This window comes from Anopheles moucheti, unplaced genomic scaffold (assembly GCF_943734755.1).
Source record: "Anopheles moucheti unplaced genomic scaffold, idAnoMoucSN_F20_07 putative_Y_5, whole genome shotgun sequence".
NCBI lineage: Eukaryota > Metazoa > Arthropoda > Insecta > Diptera > Culicidae > Anopheles > Anopheles moucheti.
Window position 1 is genome coordinate 224047 of NW_026453655.1, and position 20784 is coordinate 244830.

General features: G+C 38.7%; 2 protein-coding genes across 2 annotated transcripts; one reads left to right on the forward strand and one right to left on the reverse strand.

The window, feature by feature from the left end:
- Positions 1 to 11794: 11794 nt before the first annotated feature.
- Positions 11795 to 13895, reverse strand: LOC128309280 (uncharacterized). Its single transcript, XM_053045639.1, has 2 exons — positions 12400 to 13895; positions 11795 to 11900 (listed from the first exon to the last, which is right to left on the reverse strand). The coding sequence occupies exons 1-2, from the start codon at positions 13893 to 13895 to the stop codon at positions 11795 to 11797; spliced, it is 1602 nt and encodes a 533-aa protein (XP_052901599.1).
- A 2086-nt stretch (positions 13896 to 15981) lies between these two features.
- LOC128309281 (uncharacterized) lies at positions 15982 to 18082 on the forward strand. Its single transcript, XM_053045640.1, has 2 exons — positions 15982 to 17477; positions 17977 to 18082. The coding sequence occupies exons 1-2, from the start codon at positions 15982 to 15984 to the stop codon at positions 18080 to 18082; spliced, it is 1602 nt and encodes a 533-aa protein (XP_052901600.1).
- Positions 18083 to 20784: the final 2702 nt, after the last annotated feature.

Below are 20784 nucleotides of genomic sequence, written 5' to 3' on the forward strand. Positions count from 1 at the left end.
AAAGTTAGTTGTAATTAACAGTTTTTGTATGAAAACACACTTCCAGTGAAACTTCATATCAACGAACAAAGTTCGTTTTGGATGGACAAAGTTAGTTGTAATTAACAGTTTTTGTATGAAAACACACTTCTAGTGGAATTTCATATTAACGAACAAACTTCGTTTTGGATGGACAAAGTTAGTTGTAATTAACAGTTTTTGTATGAAAACACACTTCTGGTGGATTTTCATATGAAAAAACAAAGTTCGAATCGGATGGACAAAGTTAGTTGTAATTAACAGTTTTTGTATGAAAACACACTTCTGGTGGATTTTCATATGAAAAAACAAAGTTCGTTTTGGATGGACAAAGTTAGTTGTAATTAACAGTTTTTGTATGAAAACACACTTCTAGTGGAACTTCATATGAAAGAACAAAGTTCGAATCGGATGGACAAAGTTAGTTGTAATTAACAGTTTTTGTATGAAAACACACTTCTGGTGGAACTTCATATCAACGAACAAAGTTCGAATCGGATGGACAAAGTTAGTTATAGTTAACAGTTTTAATATGAAAACTCACTTCTAGTGGAACCTCATATGAAAAAACAAAGTTCGTTTTGGATGGACAAAGTTAGTTGTAATTAACAGTTTTTGTATGAAAACACACTTCCAGTGGAACTTCATATCAACGAACAAAGTTCGTTTTGGATGGACAAAGTTAGTTGTAATTAACAGTTTTTGTATGAAAACACACTTCTAGTGGAATTTCATATTAACGAACAAACTTCGTTTTGGATGGACAAAGTTAGTTGTAATTAACAGTTTTTGTATGAAAACACACTTCTAGTGGAACTTCATATGAAAGAACAAAGTTCGAATCGGATGGACAAAGTTAGTTGTAATTAACAGTTTTTGTATGAAAACACACTTCTAGTGGAACCTCATATGAAAAAACAAAGTTCGTTTTGGATGGACAAAGTTAGTTGTAATTAACAGTTTTTGTATGAAAACACACTTCCAGTGGAACTTCATATCAACGAACAAAGTTCGTTTTGGATGGACAAAGTTAGTTGTAATTAACAGTTTTTGTATGAAAACACACTTCTAGTGGAATTTCATATTAACGAACAAACTTCGTTTTGGATGGACAAAGTTAGTTGTAATTAACAGTTTTTGTATGAAAACACACTTCTAGTGGAACTTCATATGAAAGAACAAAGTTCGAATCGGATGGACAAAGTTAGTTGTAATTAACAGTTTTTGTATGAAAACACACTTCTAGTGGAATTTCATATTAACGAACAAACTTCGTTTTGGATGGACAAAGTTAGTTGTAATTAACAGTTTTTGTATGAAAACACACTTCTGGTGGAACTTCATATGAAAGAACAAAGTTCGAATCGGATGGACAAAGTTAGTTGTAATTAACAGTTTTTGTATGAAAACACACTTCTGGTGGAACTTCATATGAAAAAACAAAGTTCGTTTTGGATGGACAAAGTTAGTTGTAATTAACAGTTTTTGTATGAAAACACACTTCCAGTGGAACTTCATATCAACGAACAAAGTTCGTTTTGGATGGACAAAGTTAGTTGTAATTAACAGTTTTTGTATGAAAACTCACTTCTAGTGGAACTTCATATGAAAGAACAAAGTTCGAATCGGATGGACAAAGTTAGTTGTAGTTAACAGTTTTTGTATGAAAACACACTTCTGGTGGAACTTCATATCAAAGAACAAAGTTCGAATCGGATGGACAAAGTTAATTGTAATTAACAGTTTTTGTATGAAAACACACTTCTAGTGGAACTTCATATGAAAGAACAAAGTTCGTTTTGGATGGACAAAGTTAGTTGTAATTAACAGTTTTTGTATGAAAACACACTTCTAGTGGAATTTCATATTAACGAACAAACTTCGTTTTGGATGGACAAAGTTAGTTGTAATTAACAGTTTTTGTATGAAAACACACTTCTGGTGGAACTTCATATCAACGAACAAAGTTCGAATCGGATGGACAAAGTTAATTGTAATTAACAGTTTTTGTATGAAAACACACTTCTAGTGGAACCTCATATGAAAAAACAAAGTTCGTTTTGGATGGACAAAGTTAGTTGTAATTAACAGTTTTTGTATGAAAACACACTTCTGGTGGAACTTCATATCAAAGAACAAAGTTCGAATCGGATGGACAAAGTTAGTTGTAATTAACAGTTTTTGTATGAAAACACACTTCTGATGGAACTTCATATGAACGAACAATTTTCGTTTTGGATGGACAAAGTTAGTTGTAATTAACAGTTTTTGTATGAAAACACACTTCTAGTGGAACTTCATATGAAAGAACAAAGTTCGTTTTGGATGGACAAAGTTAGTTGTAATTAACAGTTTTTGTATGAAAACTCACTTCTAGTGGAACTTCATATGAAAGAACAAAGTTCGAATCGGATGGACAAAGTTAGTTGTAGTTAACAGTTTTTGTATGAAAACACACTTCTGGTGGAACTTCATATCAAAGAACAAAGTTCGAATCGGATGGACAAAGTTAGTTGTAATTAACAGTTTTTGTATGAAAACACACTTCTGATGGAACTTCATATGAACGAACAATTTTCGTTTTGGATGGACAAAGTTAGTTGTAATTAACAGTTTTTGTATGAAAACACACTTCCAGTGGAACTTCATATCAACGAACAAAGTTCGTTTTGGATGGACAAAGTTAGTTGTAATTAACAGTTTTTGTATGAAAACTCACTTCTAGTGGAACTTCATATGAAAGAACAAAGTTCGAATCGGATGGACAAAGTTAGTTGTAGTTAACAGTTTTTGTATGAAAACACACTTCTGGTGGAACTTCATATCAAAGAACAAAGTTCGAATCGGATGGACAAAGTTAATTGTAATTAACAGTTTTTGTATGAAAACACACTTCTAGTGGAACTTCATATGAAAGAACAAAGTTCGTTTTGGATGGACAAAGTTAGTTGTAATTAACAGTTTTTGTATGAAAACACACTTCTAGTGGAATTTCATATTAACGAACAAACTTCGTTTTGGATGGACAAAGTTAGTTGTAATTAACAGTTTTTGTATGAAAACACACTTCTGGTGGAACTTCATATCAACGAACAAAGTTCGAATCGGATGGACAAAGTTAATTGTAATTAACAGTTTTTGTATGAAAACACACTTCTAGTGGAACTTCATATCAAAGAACAAAGTTCGTTTTTAATGGACAAAGTTAGATGTAATTAACAGTTTTTGTATGAAAACACACTTCTGGTGGAACTTCATATCCACGAACAAAGTTCGAATCGGATGGACAAAGTTAGTTGTAATTAACAGTTTTTGTATGAAAACACACTGCTAGTGGAACCTCATATGAAAAAACAAAGTTCGTTTTGGATGGACAAAGTTAGTTGTAATTAACAGTTTTTGTATGAAAACACACTTCTGGTGGAACTTCATATCAAAGAACAAAGTTCGAATCGGATGGACAAAGTTAGTTGTAATTAACAGTTTTTGTATGAAAACACACTTCTGATGGAACTTCATATGAACGAACAATTTTCGTTTTGGATGGACAAAGTTAGTTGTAATTAACAGTTTTTGTATGAAAACACACTTCTAGTGGAACTTCATATGAAAGAACAAAGTTCGTTTTGGATGGACAAAGTTAGTTGTAATTAACAGTTTTTGTATGAAAACACACTTCTAGTGGAATTTCATATTAACGAACAAACTTCGTTTTGGATGGACAAAGTTAGTTGTAATTAACAGTTTTTGTATGACAACACACTTCTGGTGGAACTTCATATGAAAGAACAAAGTTCGAATCGGATGGACAAAGTTAGTTGTAATTAACAGTTTTTGTATGAAAACACACTTCTAGTGGAACCTCATATGAAAAAACAAAGTTCGTTTTGGATGGACAAAGTTAGTTGTAATTAACAGTTTTTGTATGAAAACACACTTCCAGTGGAACTTCATATCAACGAACAAAGTTCGTTTTGGATGGACAAAGTTAGTTGTAATTAACAGTTTTTGTATGAAAACACACTTCTGGTGGAACTTCATATCAAAGAACAAAGTTCGAATCGGATGGACAAAGTTAGTTGTAATTAACAGTTTTTGTATGAAAACACACTTCTAGTGGAACCTCATATGAAAAAACAAAGTTCGTTTTGGATGGACAAAGTTAGTTGTAATTAACAGTTTTTGTATGAAAACACACTTCCAGTGGAACTTCATATCAACGAACAATTTTCGTTTTGGATGGACAAAGTTAGTTGTAATTAACAGTTTTTGTATGAAAACACACTTCTAGTGGAACTTCATATGAAAGAACAAAGTTCGTTTTGGATGGACAAAGTTAGTTGTAATTAACAGTTTTTGTATGAAAACACACTTCTAGTGGAATTTCATATTAACGAACAAAGTTCGTTTTGGGATGGACAAAGTTAGTTGTAATTAACAGTTTTTGTATGAAAACACACTTCTGGTGGAACTTCATATCAACGAACAAAGTTCGAATCGGATGGACAAAGTTAATTGTAATTAACAGTTTTTGTATGAAAACACACTTCTAGTGGAACTTCATATCAAAGAACAAAGTTCGTTTTTAATGGACAAAGTTAGATGTAATTAACAGTTTTTGTATGAAAACACCCTTCTGGTGGAACTTCATATCCACGAACAAAGTTCGAATCGGATGGACAAAGTTAGTTGTAATTAACAGTTTTTGTATGAAAACACCCTTCTGGTGGAACTTCATATCCACGAACAAAGTTCGAATCGGATGGACAAAGTTAGTTGTAATTAACAGTTTTTGTATGAAAACACACTTCTAGTGGAACCTCATATGAAAAAACAAAGTTCGTTTTGGATGGACAAAGTTAGTTGTAATTAACAGTTTTTGTATGAAAACACACTTCCAGTGGAACTTCATATCAACGAACAAAGTTCGTTTTGGATGGACAAAGTTAGTTGTAATTAACAGTTTTTGTATGAAAACACACTTCTGGTGGAACTTCATATGAAAGAACAAAGTTCGAATCGGATGGACAAAGTTAGTTGTAATTAACAGTTTTTGTATGAAAACACACTTCTGATGGAACTTCATATGAACGAACAATTTTCGTTTTGGATGGACAAAGTTAGTTGTAATTAACAGTTTTTGTATGAAAACACACTTCTAGTGGAATTTCATATTAACGAACAAACTTCGTTTTGGATGGACAAAGTTAGCTGTAATTAACAGTTTTTGTATGACAACACACTTCTGGTGGAACTTCATATGAAAGAACAAAGTTCGAATCGGATGGACAAAGTTAGTTGTAATTAACAGTTTTTGTATGAAAACACACTTCTAGTGGAACCTCATATGAAAAAACAAAGTTCGTTTTGGATGGACAAAGTTAGTTGTAATTAACAGTTTTTGTATGAAAACACACTTCCAGTGGAACTTCATATCAACGAACAAAGTTCGTTTTGGATGGACAAAGTTAGTTGTAATTAACAGTTTTTGTATGAAAACACACTTCTGGTGGAACTTCATATCAAAGAACAAAGTTCGAATCGGATGGACAAAGTTAGTTGTAATTAACAGTTTTTGTATGAAAACACACTTCTAGTGGAACCTCATATGAAAAAACAAAGTTCGTTTTGGATGGACAAAGTTAGTTGTAATTAACAGTTTTTGTATGAAAACACACTTCCAGTGGAACTTCATATCAACGAACAATTTTCGTTTTGGATGGACAAAGTTAGTTGTAATTAACAGTTTTTGTATGAAAACACACTTCTGGTGGAACTTCATATGAAAGAACAAAGTTCGAATCGGATGGACAAAGTTAGTTGTAATTAACAGTTTTTGTATGAAAACACACTTCTGGTGGAACTTCATATGAAAGAACAATTTTCGTTTTGGATGGACAAAGTTAGTTGTAATTAACAGTTTTTGTATGAAAACACACTTCTAGTGGAATTTCATATTAACGAACAAACTTCGTTTTGGATGGACAAAGTTAGTTGTAATAAACAGTTTTTGTATGACAACACACTTCTGGTGGAAATTCATATGAAAGAACAAAGTTCGAATCGGATGGACAAAGTTAGTTGTAATTAACAGTTTTTGTATGAAAACACACTTCTGGTGGAACTTCATATCAAAGAACAAAGTTCGAATCGGATGGACAAAGTTAGTTGTAATTAACAGTTTTTGTATGAAAACACACTTCTAGTGGAACCTCATATGAAAAAACAAAGTTCGTTTTGGATGGACAAAGTTAGTTGTAATTAACAGTTTTTGTATGAAAACACACTTCCAGTGGAACTTCATATCAACGAACAATTTTCGTTTTGGATGGACAAAGTTAGTTGTAATTAACAGTTTTTGTATGAAAACACACTTCTGGTGGAACTTCATATGAAAGAACAAAGTTCGAATCGGATGGACAAAGTTAGTTGTAATTAACAGTTTTTGTATGAAAACACACTTCTGGTGGAACTTCATATGAAAGAACAATTTTCGTTTTGGATGGACAAAGTTAGTTGTAATTAACAGTTTTTGTATGAAAACACACTTCTAGTGGAATTTCATATTAACGAACAAACTTCGTTTTGGATGGACAAAGTTAGTTGTAATTAACAGTTTTTGTATGACAACACACTTCTGGTGGAAATTCATATGAAAGAACAAAGTTCGAATCGGATGGACAAAGTTAGTTGTAATTAACAGTTTTTGTATGAAAACACACTTCTAGTGGAACCTCATATGAAAAAACAAAGTTCGTTTTGGATGGACAAAGTTAGTTGTAATTAACAGTTTTTGTATGAAAACACACTTCCAGTGGAACTTCATATCAACGAACAAAGTTCGTTTTGGATGGACAAAGTTAGTTGTAATTAACAGTTTTTGTATGAAAACACACTTCTGGTGGAACTTCATATCAAAGAACAAAGTTCGAATCGGATGGACAAAGTTAGTTGTAATTAACAGTTTTTGTATGAAAACACACTTGTAGTGGAACCTCATATGAAAAAACAAAGTTCGTTTTGGATGGACAAAGTTAGTTGTAATTAACAGTTTTTGTATGAAAACACACTTCCAGTGGAACTTCATATCAACGAACAATTTTCGTTTTGGATGGACAAAGTTAGTTGTAATTAACAGCTTTTGTATGAAAACACACTTCTGGTGGAACTTCATATGAAAGAACAAAGTTCGAATCGGATGGACAAAGTTAGTTGTAATTAACAGTTTTTGTATGAAAACACACTTCTGGTGGAACTTCATATGAAAGAACAATTTTCGTTTTGGATGGACAAAGTTAGTTGTAATTAACAGTTTTTGTATGAAAACACAATTCTAGTGGAATTTCATATTAACGAACAAACTTCGTTTTGGATGGACAAAGTTAGTTGTAATTAACAGTTTTTGTATGACAACACACTTCTGGTGGAAATTCATATGAAAGAACAAAGTTCGAATCGGATGGACAAAGTTAGTTGTAATTAACAGTTTTTGTATGAAAACACACTTCCAGTGGAACTTCATATCAACGAACAAAGTTCGTTTTGGATGGACAAAGTTAGTTGTAATTAACAGTTTTTGTATGAAAACACACTTCTGGTGGAACTTCATATGAAAGAACAAAGTTCGAATCGGATGGACAAAGTTAGTTGTAATTAACAGTTTTTGTATGAAAACACACTTCCAGTGGAACTTCATATCAACGAACAAAGTTCGTTTTGGATGGACAAAGTTAGTTGTAATTAACAGTTTTTGTATGAAAACACACTTCTGGTGGAACTTCATATGAAAGAACAAAGTTCGAATCGGATGGACAAAGTTAGTTGTAATTAACAGTTTTTGTATGAAAACACACTTCTGGTGGAACTTCATATCAACGAACAAAGTTCGAATCGGATGGACAAAGTTAGTTGTAATTAACAGTTTTTGTATGAAAACACACTTCCAGTGGTACTTCATATCAACGAACAAAGTTCGAATCGGATGGACAAAGTTAGTTGTAATTAACAGTTTTTGTATGAAAACACACTTCCAGTGGAACTTCATATCAACGAACAAAGTTCGTTTTGGATGGACAAAGTTAGTTGTAATTAACAGTTTTTGTATGAAAACACACTTCTAATGGAACCTCATATGAAAAAACAAAGTTCGTTTTGGATGGACAAAGTTAGTTGTAATTAACAGTTTTTGTATGAAAACACACTTCCAGTGGAACTTCATATCAACGAACAAAGTTCGTTTTGGATGGACAAAGTTAGTTGTAATTAACAGTTTTTGTATGAAAACACACTTCTGGTGGAACTTCATATGAAAGAACAAAGTTCGAATCGGATGGACAAAGTTAGTTGTAATTAACAGTTTTTGTATGAAAACACACTTCTGGTGGAACTTCATATCAACGAACAAAGTTCGAATCGGATGGACAAAGTTAGTTGTAATTAACAGTTTTTGTATGAAAACACACTTCTGGTGGAACTTCATATGAAAGAACAAAGTTCGAATCGGATGGACAAAGTTAGTTGTAATTAACAGTTTTTGTATGAAAACACACTTCCAGTGGAACTTCATATCAACGAACAAAGTTCGTTTTGGATGGACAAAGTTAGTTGTAATTAACAGTTTTTGTATGAAAACACACTTCTAGTGGAACCTCATATGAAAAAACAAAGTTCGTTTTGGATGGACAAAGTTAGTTGTAATTAACAGTTTTTGTATGAAAACACACTTCCAGTGGAACTTCATATCAACGAACAAAGTTCGTTTTGGATGGACAAAGTTAGTTGTAATTAACAGTTTTTGTATGAAAACACACTTCTGGTGGAACTTCATATGAAAGAACAAAGTTCGAATCGGATGGACAAAGTTAGTTGTAATTAACAGTGTTTAGGATTTGCCAATTGGGAATTATGGCATGAAATATAGCAGCTAATAGTATTAGTGACAAACGAAAAATCATAAAAAGGATTAATAAAGAGGACTCTTCGACAAGCACTCATTGGGCTCAGACGTGGTTTCGCGATCCGAAATTCGAGCTATTGAACATGGTCCTTCGAACCGGATCTTTTGATATTGAAGAATTGTATTGAATTTGTAAGAGTGGTTATTTCGGAAAGTTTCGCGAACGTCTGTAGCCGTTGTTGGATATGGCAGTACTGTCGAAGGCGTCTCGCGAGCGAGTTACACTATAGGCGCCAAGAATATTTGGCCTGAGTATTTCGTGTTTGAGCAGTTTAGGTGAAAGTGTTAACTGCGGTTATTGCTCGCTACCATACGGAATCGAGTGTCACAGATAAGGAATCGAAATTCTGCGGGACACACAATAACGTGGACAGTGTGATTGAGTGCGTGCCAGCGACGCTATCGTGCTTGGGCTAGTTTTTCGTGTAAGTTGGCAGTGTGTTGGTGTGTAAAGGTTGATCGTATCGCATCGTATTGGAACATTCTGTGCGCTATCCACGGTCTGCAAAGTGAGGTTCGTGTAATTTTATCGGTTCGAACCGTCATGGAATCGTAAGTGCAACAGTGGAGGATCACGATCGGGTGAATGACCAAGGTGACGCCACTAAGATCGACCGTTGAACTTTCAACTAGTTACAACTACTATCGTGCTGAGTGATAGCGTCGGTAATCAGTGTACGTAGCGTAACTCGCGTGAGCTACTCGTTTTTAGCAGGTGCCAATAGTGTTGCTAAGCAGTTGGACATCAGTGTTAGTTTACCGCGCGGCACGGGTAACTCAGTAAGGTGTAACTCAATAAGGAGATCGCTAGTGAGTGCCGATAGCGTCATTTTTACGACATCACACCATCGCTGCTAGAAGGCGCGCAAATTGTAAAAAATAAAATGGCGACCAAGGAAAAAAAGATTCTGCAACAGCTAACGCGTACTTACAACGATCGAGCGAGTATTATACAAGGTTTCGTTAATTTCATCACGAAGTACGATGCATTAGTGCATAGTGTAGAAATAGAGACACGGTTACAAGGTTTAGAAGATGCAAAGTTGGCGTTTGAAGTGGCTCGAGATAAGCTTCTGGTCGAGAATGATGATTGTGATTCGGAGCAATTGCGAATTGATCGTGAGTTATTCTACCAGCAGTACTACCAAGTGAAGGGTTTTTTGAACAACAAAATGGCCGAGGAGAATATTACACGTCTGGACACGAGTGTCCGATTCGGTGGGAACAGTACCTTGTCGCAAACTTTACACGGAGCGTCGCGAGTGAGATTGCCAAAGATGGAATTACCGACATTCAGTGGTGAAATAACGCAATGGCTCACTTACAAAGACAGGTTTACATCGATGGTGCATGATGTCGCCGATTTGTCTGACGTGTTAAAGCTCCAGTATTTGTTAGCGTCACTGAAGGGGGAAGCAGCGCAGCAGTTTGACCATGTGCAGTTGATCGACGGCAATTATGCCAGCACATGGAAGGCCCTAACGGATCGCTATGATAATTCCAAGGTGACCAGGCGAGAGTACTTCAAGGCGTTAGTGCACCTGGAGCCGATGACGTCGGATAGCGTATCAGAGCTTACGCGTGTTGTTAACGAGATCAAGCGTCTGGTTAGAGGAATGGAACGTCTTAAGGAACCAATCACTCACTGGGATACACCACTGGTCGCATTGACCATGCTGAAGCTGGATAAGCAGCAGTTGCTGGAGTGGGAGAGGGCGTCAGCCGATGCGACGGAAGACAAGTACAAGATGATGATAGAATTCCTCGAGAAGCAGACGAAGATGTTCAACAACGTTTCGAGTCATAGTATCAGAGTTATCACCACGAAATCGGCAAGTAATACGAAAAGTGCAACTTCTAATAATGTGTCTTCTAGTCTTCCAGGTAAACTATCTGGAAAGGCACTTGGGCGTATCAGTCAGCCGAGAGGTTCACAAGCGGTCGCAATGGCATGTACGGCAGAAGCTCAATAATCAATAATGTTCAATAGCTCGAATTTCGGATCGCGAAACCACGTCTGAGCCCAATGAGTGCTTGTCGAAGAGTCCTCTTTATTAATCCTTTTTATGATTTTTCGTTTGTCACTAATACTATTAGCTGCTATAATTCATGCCATAATTCCCAATTGGCAAATCCTAAACATCCCGACCACCATAAAAATCTTACTTTTATCTACTTCTATAAGTTCATTGATTAATATTCATGCAAGTTCAATTATCTTCTGTTCTGCTTATTTCACTAGTTCATGCAATTATCTTAAATTTTTTGCATCTTAACTGTTGCTCTCGATTTCCTTTTTGCCTGCTTCAATTGGTACAATACATATTTTTGTTGCAGGTCTTTTTACATGATCTGATTGAGCCGTTCGTAATGATACTACTCGCACTACATTATCCTTTCCGGGATGTACATTTGTAATTCTAGCTAACGGCCATTTTGATGGCGCCACGTTATCTTCCTGGACTATTACCATCATTCCTGGTTTAAGCTCTGTAGCAATCCCATTCCACTTTGTCCTCGCATTCAGTTGTTGCAAATACTCCTTATGCCATCGGTTCCAGAAATGTTGAGCGCGTTGTTGCGTGGCTCGCCAATGATTCAAACGATTTTCTGGGACGTCCTTCATGTCGAGGTTTGGTAGCTGCTGCATGTTTGATCCAGTTAAGAAGTGCCCTGGGGTTAGCGCTTCTAGGTCCGCAGGATCGTCGGACATCGGCGTGATCGGTCGCGAATTCAAACATCCCTCTATTTCAGTCAGCAAAGTCGTCATGTCCTCGTACGTCAGCGATGTGTCTCCAAGTACACGTTTAAGATGAAGCTTCATTGAACGTACCGCTGCTTCCCACAGTCCACCGAAATGCGGAGCACGAGGAGGAATAAATCGCCAGGTGATACGACTCGAGCTGCTCCACTCTTGTACCGAATTCTGAAATTGAGACGACTGTAATAGTTTATAAAGGGCGTTTAACTCGTTTGCGGCACCCTTAAAATTGGTTCCGTTGTCCGAATGCATCTCCGACACTAGTCCTCTCCTCGCGACAAATCTCCTTAAAGCCGCTAAGAATGCTTCTGTGCTGAGGTTTGAAACCAACTCTAGATGTACCGCCTTGGTGACGAAACATACAAAAACTGCGATGAAGGCCTTAATTGGTGCTGCCTTCCGATGACTTCCTTTGATGAAGACAGGCCCACAATAGTCCACACCAGATATTGAAAAAGGTTGAGCCTTCATGACCCTTTCTGCTGGTAATTGTGCCATTGGTTGAACAACACTCGATGGCTTGGCCTTGAAGCATATCACACACTCACGGCACACCTTCCTAATAGTCGTTCTCGCGCCAAGCACCCAAAAACGTTGACGAAGTGCGATGGCTGTTAACTGCGGTGCTGCATGCAGTAACTTTCGATGATAGTGTTGCACTAACAGTTCTGATAGCTGATGCGTCTTCGGGATAACTATCGGATGTTTCGTCCAGTCGCTCAATGATGAATTATCCAGCCTCCCCTTCACTCGTACTAAACCATGGTCGTCCAGATAAGTGGCAAGCGTTGATAATGGTGACTTTCCAGGCACTCGATCACCCTTTCGCAACTGCTTTATCTCTTCCGAAAATTCTTCCACTTGAGCCAACCGACTTATGCGAATTTCAGCATTTAATATCTCCTCCGTTGACAGACTCGTAGAAAGCTGCTTTCGTTTCGATTTCATCGCCGTCCCAAATCTCATACAATATGCTACAACTCGACATAGAGTAGTGTACGACGATATTCGCTTGAACAAATGTTCACTAAACATTTTCTTCTTTTCTGACGACTCAGTTGATGCACTGGCTGCAGCTCGCTCCTCTTCAATCGCTATTGTCACTATCTCCGGTGATGCTCCTGTCTCAGGTGGGTCCGGCCAATTTTCTTCATTTAGTGCCAACCATTCTGGCCCCGACCACCACAGCGAGTTCTTGCAGAAATCATCTGGATCACAACCTCGTGACACGAGGTCAGCTGGATTCTGCAACCCAGGCACATGTCGCCAAACGCAATGCTTTGTCAGGGTCTGGATCTTAGCTACTCTATTGGCCACAAACGTCTTCCAGGTATGCGGGGACCCATTTATCCAGTGCCAAGTGGTCATCGAATCCGTCCAGATGAAACATGGTGCTTCTTGCAGCTGTGCATTACGAATGAACTGATACAACCGACTCGCCAAAAGTGCTCCGCACAACTCCAACCTCGCGATCACCAGTTTTTTCGATAACGGTGCCACCTTCGACTTTGATATGATCAAACTGATATTGAATCCTTTCGTAACTGAGCCGCTTCGAATGTAGACACACGCACCGTAGCCTCGCTCGGAAGCATCACAAAAAATGTGATATTGCCAATTGGTGCCCAACTTCGGGTACCGTGGAACGACAATGCCATCCAACAGGTTCAACTTGCCGGAGAATACACTGTACTCTGATTGGATCTTCTCTGGTAGTTCTGCATCCCACGACCACGTTCTTCCATTAGGCTCCTTCAGTGTCCATAGGGTTTGCATCAGTAGTTTCCCTTTCATCTTGATCGGATCTAAAAATCCAAGAGGATCATACATCTTGGCCAGATTGCTCAGCACGTTCCGTTTCGTAATCGGCTTGGATGTATCTATAACCGGTACCCGAATGCTGAAGATATCGAGGTTTGGCTTCCACACCAGTCCTAACGTGCCAACACCTGCTCCTTCAATATTCACTTCTTCGCTCACAGCTAGGTCTTCTTTCGGAACATCTTTCAAGGCATTTGCCGCATTCGAAGCCCATTTTCGAATTCTGAAGCCAGCGCTACCAAGCATCTCAACCAGCTGACTCCGAATCTGTTGAACTTCTTCTTCTGTATCAGCACCACTAAGAAGATCGTCGACGTAAAAGTCGTTGTACCAACACATAGCCTTCGGATGGCTTTCTTCGTGATCTTCGAATATTTTCCGCAATGTTCGAATGGCCAAATAAGGAGCGCAGGCCGTTCCGTACGTTATGGTGTTCAATTGGAAAGTTGAGACGTTTTCCGACCCTTCTTTGCGCCAGAGGATGCATTGTAGATTTCTGTCTGCCGGTGACACTAGAACCTGCCTGTACATTTTTTCCACATCGGCAACAACCCCTATTCTTCTCATCCTAAAACGAAGAAGAATTGATACAATATCATCTTGTAGCTGCGGACCGTTAAGAAGGATGTCATTCAATGATGTTCCCGTGCTGGTCTTATGCGAGGCATCAAATACCACGCGGCACTTTGTAGTTGTGCTCGCTTGTTTCAACACCGCATGATGAGGTAGATAATAACGACTTCCCTCCATATGCTCCTTCTCAGCGGATGAAACTTCGGTCATGTGACCCAGTCGAAGGTATTCTTCCATGAACTCGCTATATTGCTCCTTGAGTCTGTTGTCTCGTGCCAAACGCCTTTCTATTGATGCAAATCGTTTTACGGCACCTTGCATGGAATCACCTAGCCTTTCCTCGTACTGAGGTATCTTGGGGAGTTCGACTACATAACGTCCAGTTTTCTCTCGTGTGGTCGTGTGTAGATACCACTGTTCCATAGCTTCCTCTTCGCTGGACTGAACTCTTTCCTCCGGTATGTTTTCGAGCATTACTAGTTGTTCCATGGCTGCATTTAGATTTTCTTCCGATAATACGCAATTAGCTAGTGTAACCGAAGACTCGATGGAACCCTTACATACTTCACGTCCACTAATTATCCAGCCAAGTTTCGTTTCTAAAAGCATGGGTAGATGTGGTGCCAATCTTAGTTGTCCTTGTTGTAACAACTCTCCGAATATTTCTGCACCAATCAGTAGGTCTATCTTCTCTGGCTGGTTGAACCCTGGATCTGCTAGCGGCAAGTCTTCTGGAATTTTCCACCCTTTGATATCGATGTATTGCGCTGGGAATCTCGCCGTAACCTTCGGAAGCACCAAACACTCCAAACACGCTGCATACGATGAGTTACGAGATTTAACGTCTACCGACACCAAGGTTTCCACGATGAACACTGCCGCTCCTTCCGACTTGCCGCTAGCAGATCCAGGGTTCAACCAGCCAGAGAAGATAGACCTACTGATTGGTGCAGAAATATTCGGAGAGTTGTTACAACAAGGACAACTAAGATTGACACCACATCTACCCATGCTTTTAGAAACGAAACTTGGCTGGATAATTAGTGGACGTGAAGTATGTAAGGGTTCCATCGAGTCTTCGGTTACACTAGCTAATTGCGTATTATCGGAAGAAAATCTAAATGCAGCCATGGAACAACTAGTAATGCTCGAAAACATACCGGAGGAAAGAGTTCAGTCCAGCGAAGAGGAAGCTATGGAACAGTGGTATCTACACACGACCACACGAGAGAAAACTGGACGTTATGTAGTCGAACTCCCCAAGATACCTCAGTACGAGGAAAGGCTAGGTGATTCCATGCAAGGTGCCGTAAAACGATTTGCATCAATAGAAAGGCGTTTGGCACGAGACAACAGACTCAAGGAGCAATATAGCGAGTTCATGGAAGAATACCTTCGACTGGGTCACATGACCGAAGTTTCATCCGCTGAGAAGGAGCATATGGAGGGAAGTCGTTATTATCTACCTCATCATGCGGTGTTGAAACAAGCGAGCACAACTACAAAGTGCCGCGTGGTATTTGATGCCTCGCATAAGACCAGCACGGGAACATCATTGAATGACATCCTTCTTAACGGTCCGCAGCTACAAGATGATATTGTATCAATTCTTCTTCGTTTTAGGATGAGAAGAATAGGGGTTGTTGCCGATGTGGAAAAAATGTACAGGCAGGTTCTAGTGTCACCGGCAGACAGAAATCTACAATGCATCCTCTGGCGCAAAGAAGGGTCGGAAAACGTCTCAACTTTCCAATTGAACACCATAACGTACGGAACGGCCTGCGCTCCTTATTTGGCCATTCGAACATTGCGGAAAATATTCGAAGATCACGAAGAAAGCCATCCGAAGGCTATGTGTTGGTACAACGACTTTTACGTCGACGATCTTCTTAGTGGTGCTGATACAGAAGAAGAAGTTCAACAGATTCGGAGTCAGCTGGTTGAGATGCTTGGTAGCGCTGGCTTCAGAATTCGAAAATGGGCTTCGAATGCGGCAAATGCCTTGAAAGATGTTCCGAAAGAAGACCTAGCTGTGAGCGAAGAAGTGAACATTGAAGGAGCAGGTGTTGGCACGTTAGGACTGGTGTGGAAGCCAAACCTCGATGTCTTCAGCATTCGGGTACCGGTTATAGATACATCCAAGCCGATTACGAAACGGAACGTGCTGAGCAACCTGGCCAAGATGTATGATCCTCTTGGATTTTTAGATCCGATCAAGATGAAAGGGAAACTACTGATGCAAACCCTATGGACACTGAAGGAGCCTAATGGAAGAACGTGGTCGTGGGATGCAGAACTACCAGAGAAGATCCAATCAGGGTACAGTGTATTCTCCGGCAAGTTGAACCTATTGGATGGCATTGTCGTTCCACGGTACCCGAAGTTGGGCACCAATTGGCAATATCACATTTTTTGTGATGCTTCCGAGCGAGGCTACGGTGCGTGTGTCTACATTCGAAGCGGCTCAGTTACGAAAGGATTCAATATCAGTTTGATCATATCAAAGTCGAAGGTGGCACCGTTATCGAAAAAACTGGTGATCGCGAGGTTGGAGTTGTGCGGAGCACTTTTGGCGAGTCGGTTGTATCAGTTCATTCGTAATGCACAGCTGCAAGAAGCACCATGTTTCATCTGGACGGATTCGATGACCACTTGGCACTGGATAAATGGGTCCCCGCATACCTGGAAGATGTTTGTGGCCAATAGAGTAGCTAAGATCCAGACCCTGACAAAGCATTGCGTTTGGCGACATGTGCCTGGGTTGCAGAATCCAGCTGACCTCGTGTCACGAGGTTGTGATCCAGATGATTTCTGCAAGAACTCGCTGTGGTGGTCGGGGCCAGAATGGTTGGCACTAAATGAAGAAAATTGGCCGGACCCACCTGAGACAGGAGCATCACCGGAGATAGTTACAATAGCGATTGAAGAGGAGCGAGCTGCAGCCAGTGCATCAACTGAGTCGTCAGAAAAGAAGAAAATGTTTAGTGAACATTTGTTCAAGCGAATATCGTCGTACACTACTCTATGTCGAGTTGTAGCATATTGTATGAGATTTGGGACGGCGATGAAATCGAAACGAAGGCAGCTTTCTACGAGTCTGTCAACGGAGGAGATATTAAATGCTGAAATTCGCATAAGTCGGTTGGCTCAAGTGGAAGTATTTTCGGAAGAGATAAAGCAGTTGCGAAAGGGTGATCGAGTACCTGGAAAGTCACCATTATCAACGCTTGCCACTTATCTGGACGACCATGGTTTAGTACGAGTGAAGGGGAGGCTGGATAATTCATCATTGAGCAACTGGACGAAACATCCGATAGTTATCCCGAAGACGCATCAGCTATCAGAACTGTTAGTGCAACACTATCATCGAAAGTTACTGCATGCAGCACCGCAGTTAACAGCCATCGCACTTCGTCAACGTTTTTGGGTGCTTGGCGCGAGAACGACTATTAGGAAGGTGTGCCGTGAGTGTGTGATATGCTTCAAGGCCAAGCCATCGAGTGTTGTTCAACCAATGGCACAATTACCAGCAGAAAGGGTCATGAAGGCTCGACCTTTTTCAATATCTGGTGTGGACTATTGTGGGCCTGTCTTCATCAAAGGAAGTCATCGGAAGGCAGCACCAATTAAGGCCTTCATCGCAGTTTTTGTATGTTTCGTCACCAAGGCGGTACATCTAGAGTTGGTTTCAAACCTCAGCACAGAAGCATTCTTAGCGGCTTTAAGGAGATTTGTCGCGAGGAGAGGACTAGTGTCGGAGATGCATTCGGACAACGGAACCAATTTTAAGGGTGCCGCAAACGAGTTAAACGCCCTTTATAAACTATTACAGTCGTCTCAATTTCAGAATTCGGTACAAGAGTGGAGCAGCTCGAGTCGTATCACCTGGCGATTTATTCCTCCTCGTGCTCCGCATTTCGGTGGACTGTGGGAAGCAGCGGTACGTTCAATGAAGCTTCATCTTAAACGTGTACTTGGAGACACATCGCTGACGTACGAGGACATGACGACTTTGCTGACTGAAATAGAGGGATGTTTGAATTCGCGACCGATCACGCCGATGTCCGACGATCCTGCGGACCTAGAAGCGCTAACCCCAGGGCACTTCTTAACTGGATCAAACATGCAGCAGCTACCAAACCTCGACATGAAGGACGTCCCAGAAAATCGTTTGAATCATTGGCGAGCCACGCAACAACGCGCTCAACATTTCTGGAACCGATGGCATAAGGAGTATTTGCAACAACTGAATGCGAGGACAAAGTGGAATGGGATTGCTACAGAGCTTAAACCAGGAATGATGGTAATAGTCCGGGAAGATAACGTGGCGCCATCAAAATGGCCGTTAGCTAGAATTACAAATGTACATCCCGGAAAGGATAATGTAGTGCGAGTAGTATCATTACGAACGGCTCAATCAGATCATGTAAAAAGACCTGCAACAAAAATATGTATTGTACCAATTGAAGCAGGCAAAAAGGAAATCGAGAGCAACAGTTAAGATGCAAAAAATTTAAGATAATTGCATGAACTAGTGAAATAAGCAGAACAGAAGATAATTGAACTTGCATGAATATTAATCAATGAACTTATAGAAGTAGATAAAAGTAAGATTTTTATGGTGGTCGGGATGTTTAGGATTTGCCAATTGGGAATTATGGCATGAATTATAGCAGCTAATAGTATTAGTGACAAACGAAAAATCATAAAAAGGATTAATAAAGAGGACTCTTCGACAAGCACTCATTGGGCTCAGACGTGGTTTCGCGATCCGAAATTCGAGCTATTGAACAAACAGTTTTTGTATGAAAACACACTTCTGGTGGAACTTCATATCAACGAACAAAGTTCGAATCGGATGGACAAAGTTAGTTGTAATCAACAGTTTTTGTATGAAAACACACTTCTAGTGGAACTTCATATCAAAGAACAAAGTTCGTTTTGGATGGACAAAGTTAGTTGTAATTAACAGTTTTTGTATGAAAACACACTTCTGGTGGAACTTCATATCAACGAACAAAGTTCGAATCGGATGGACAAAGTTAATTGTAATTAACAGTTTTTGTATGAAAACACACTTCTAGTGGAACTTCATATCAACGAACAAAGTTCGTTTTTAATGGACAAAGTTAGATGTAATTAACAGTTTTTGTATGAAAACACCCTTCTGGTGGAACTTCATATCCACGAACAAAGTTCGAATCGGATGGACAAAGTTAATTGTAATTAACTGTTTTTGTATGAAAACACACTTTTAGTGGAACTTCATATGAAAGAACAATTTTCGTTTTGGATGGACAAAGTTAGTTGTAATTAACAGTTTTTGTATGAAAACACACTTCTAGTGGAATTTCATATTAACGAACAAACTTCGTTTTGGATGGACAAAGTTAGTTGTAATTAACAGTTTTTGTATGACAACACACTCCTGGTGGAACTTCATATCAACGAACAAAGTTCGAATCGCATGGACAAAGTTAATTGTAATTAACAGTTTTTGTATGAAAACACACTTCTAGTGGAACTTTATATCAACGAACAAAGTTCTTTTTTAATGGACAAAGTTAGATGTAATTAACAGTTTTTGTATGAAAACACACTTCTAGTGGAACCTCATATGAAAAAACAAAGTTCGTTTTGGATGGACAAAGTTAGTTGTAATTAACAGTTTTTGTATGAAAACACACTTCCAGTGGAACTTCATATCAACGAACAAAGTTCGTTTTTAATGGACAAAGTTAGATGTAATTAACAGTTTTTGTATGAAAACACACTTCTAGTGGAACTTCATATCAACGAACAAAGTTCGAATCGGATGGACAAAGTTAATTGTAATTAACAGTTTTTGTATGAAAACACACTTCTAGTGGAACTTCATATGAAAGAACAAAGTTCGTTTTGGATGGACAAAGTTAGTTGTAATTAACAGTTTTGGTATGAAAACTCGCTTCTAGTGGAACCTCATATGAAAAAACAAAGTTCGAATCGGATGGACAAAGTTAGTTGTAGTTAACAGTTTTGGTATGAAAACTCACTTCTAGTGGAACTTCAAATCAACGAACAAAGTTCGTTTTGGATGGACAAAGTTAGATGTAATTAACAGTTTTTGTATGAAAACACACTTCTAGTGGAACTTCATATCAACGAACAAAGTTCGAATCGGATGGACAAAGTTAATTGTAATTAACAGTTTTTGTATGAAAACACACTTCTAGTGGAACTTCATATGAAAGAACAAAGTTCGTTTTGGATGGACAAAGTTAGTTGTAGTTAACAGTTTTGGTATGAAAACTCGCTTCTAGTGGAACCTCATATGAAAAAACAAAGTTCGAATCGGATGGACAAAGTTAGTTGTAGTTAACAGTTTTGGTATGAAAACTCACTTCTAGTGGAACTTCAAATCAACGAACAAAGTTCGTTTTGGATGGACAAAGTTAGATGTAATTAACAGTTTTTGTATGAAAACACACTTCTAGTGGAACTTCATATCAACGAACAAAGTTCGAATCGGATGGACAAAGTTAATTGTAATTAACAGTTTTTGTATGAAAACACACTTCTAGTGGAACTTCATATGAAAGAACAAAGTTCGTTTTGGATGGACAAAGTTAGTTGTAATTAACAGTTTTTGTATGAAAACACACTTCTAGTGGAA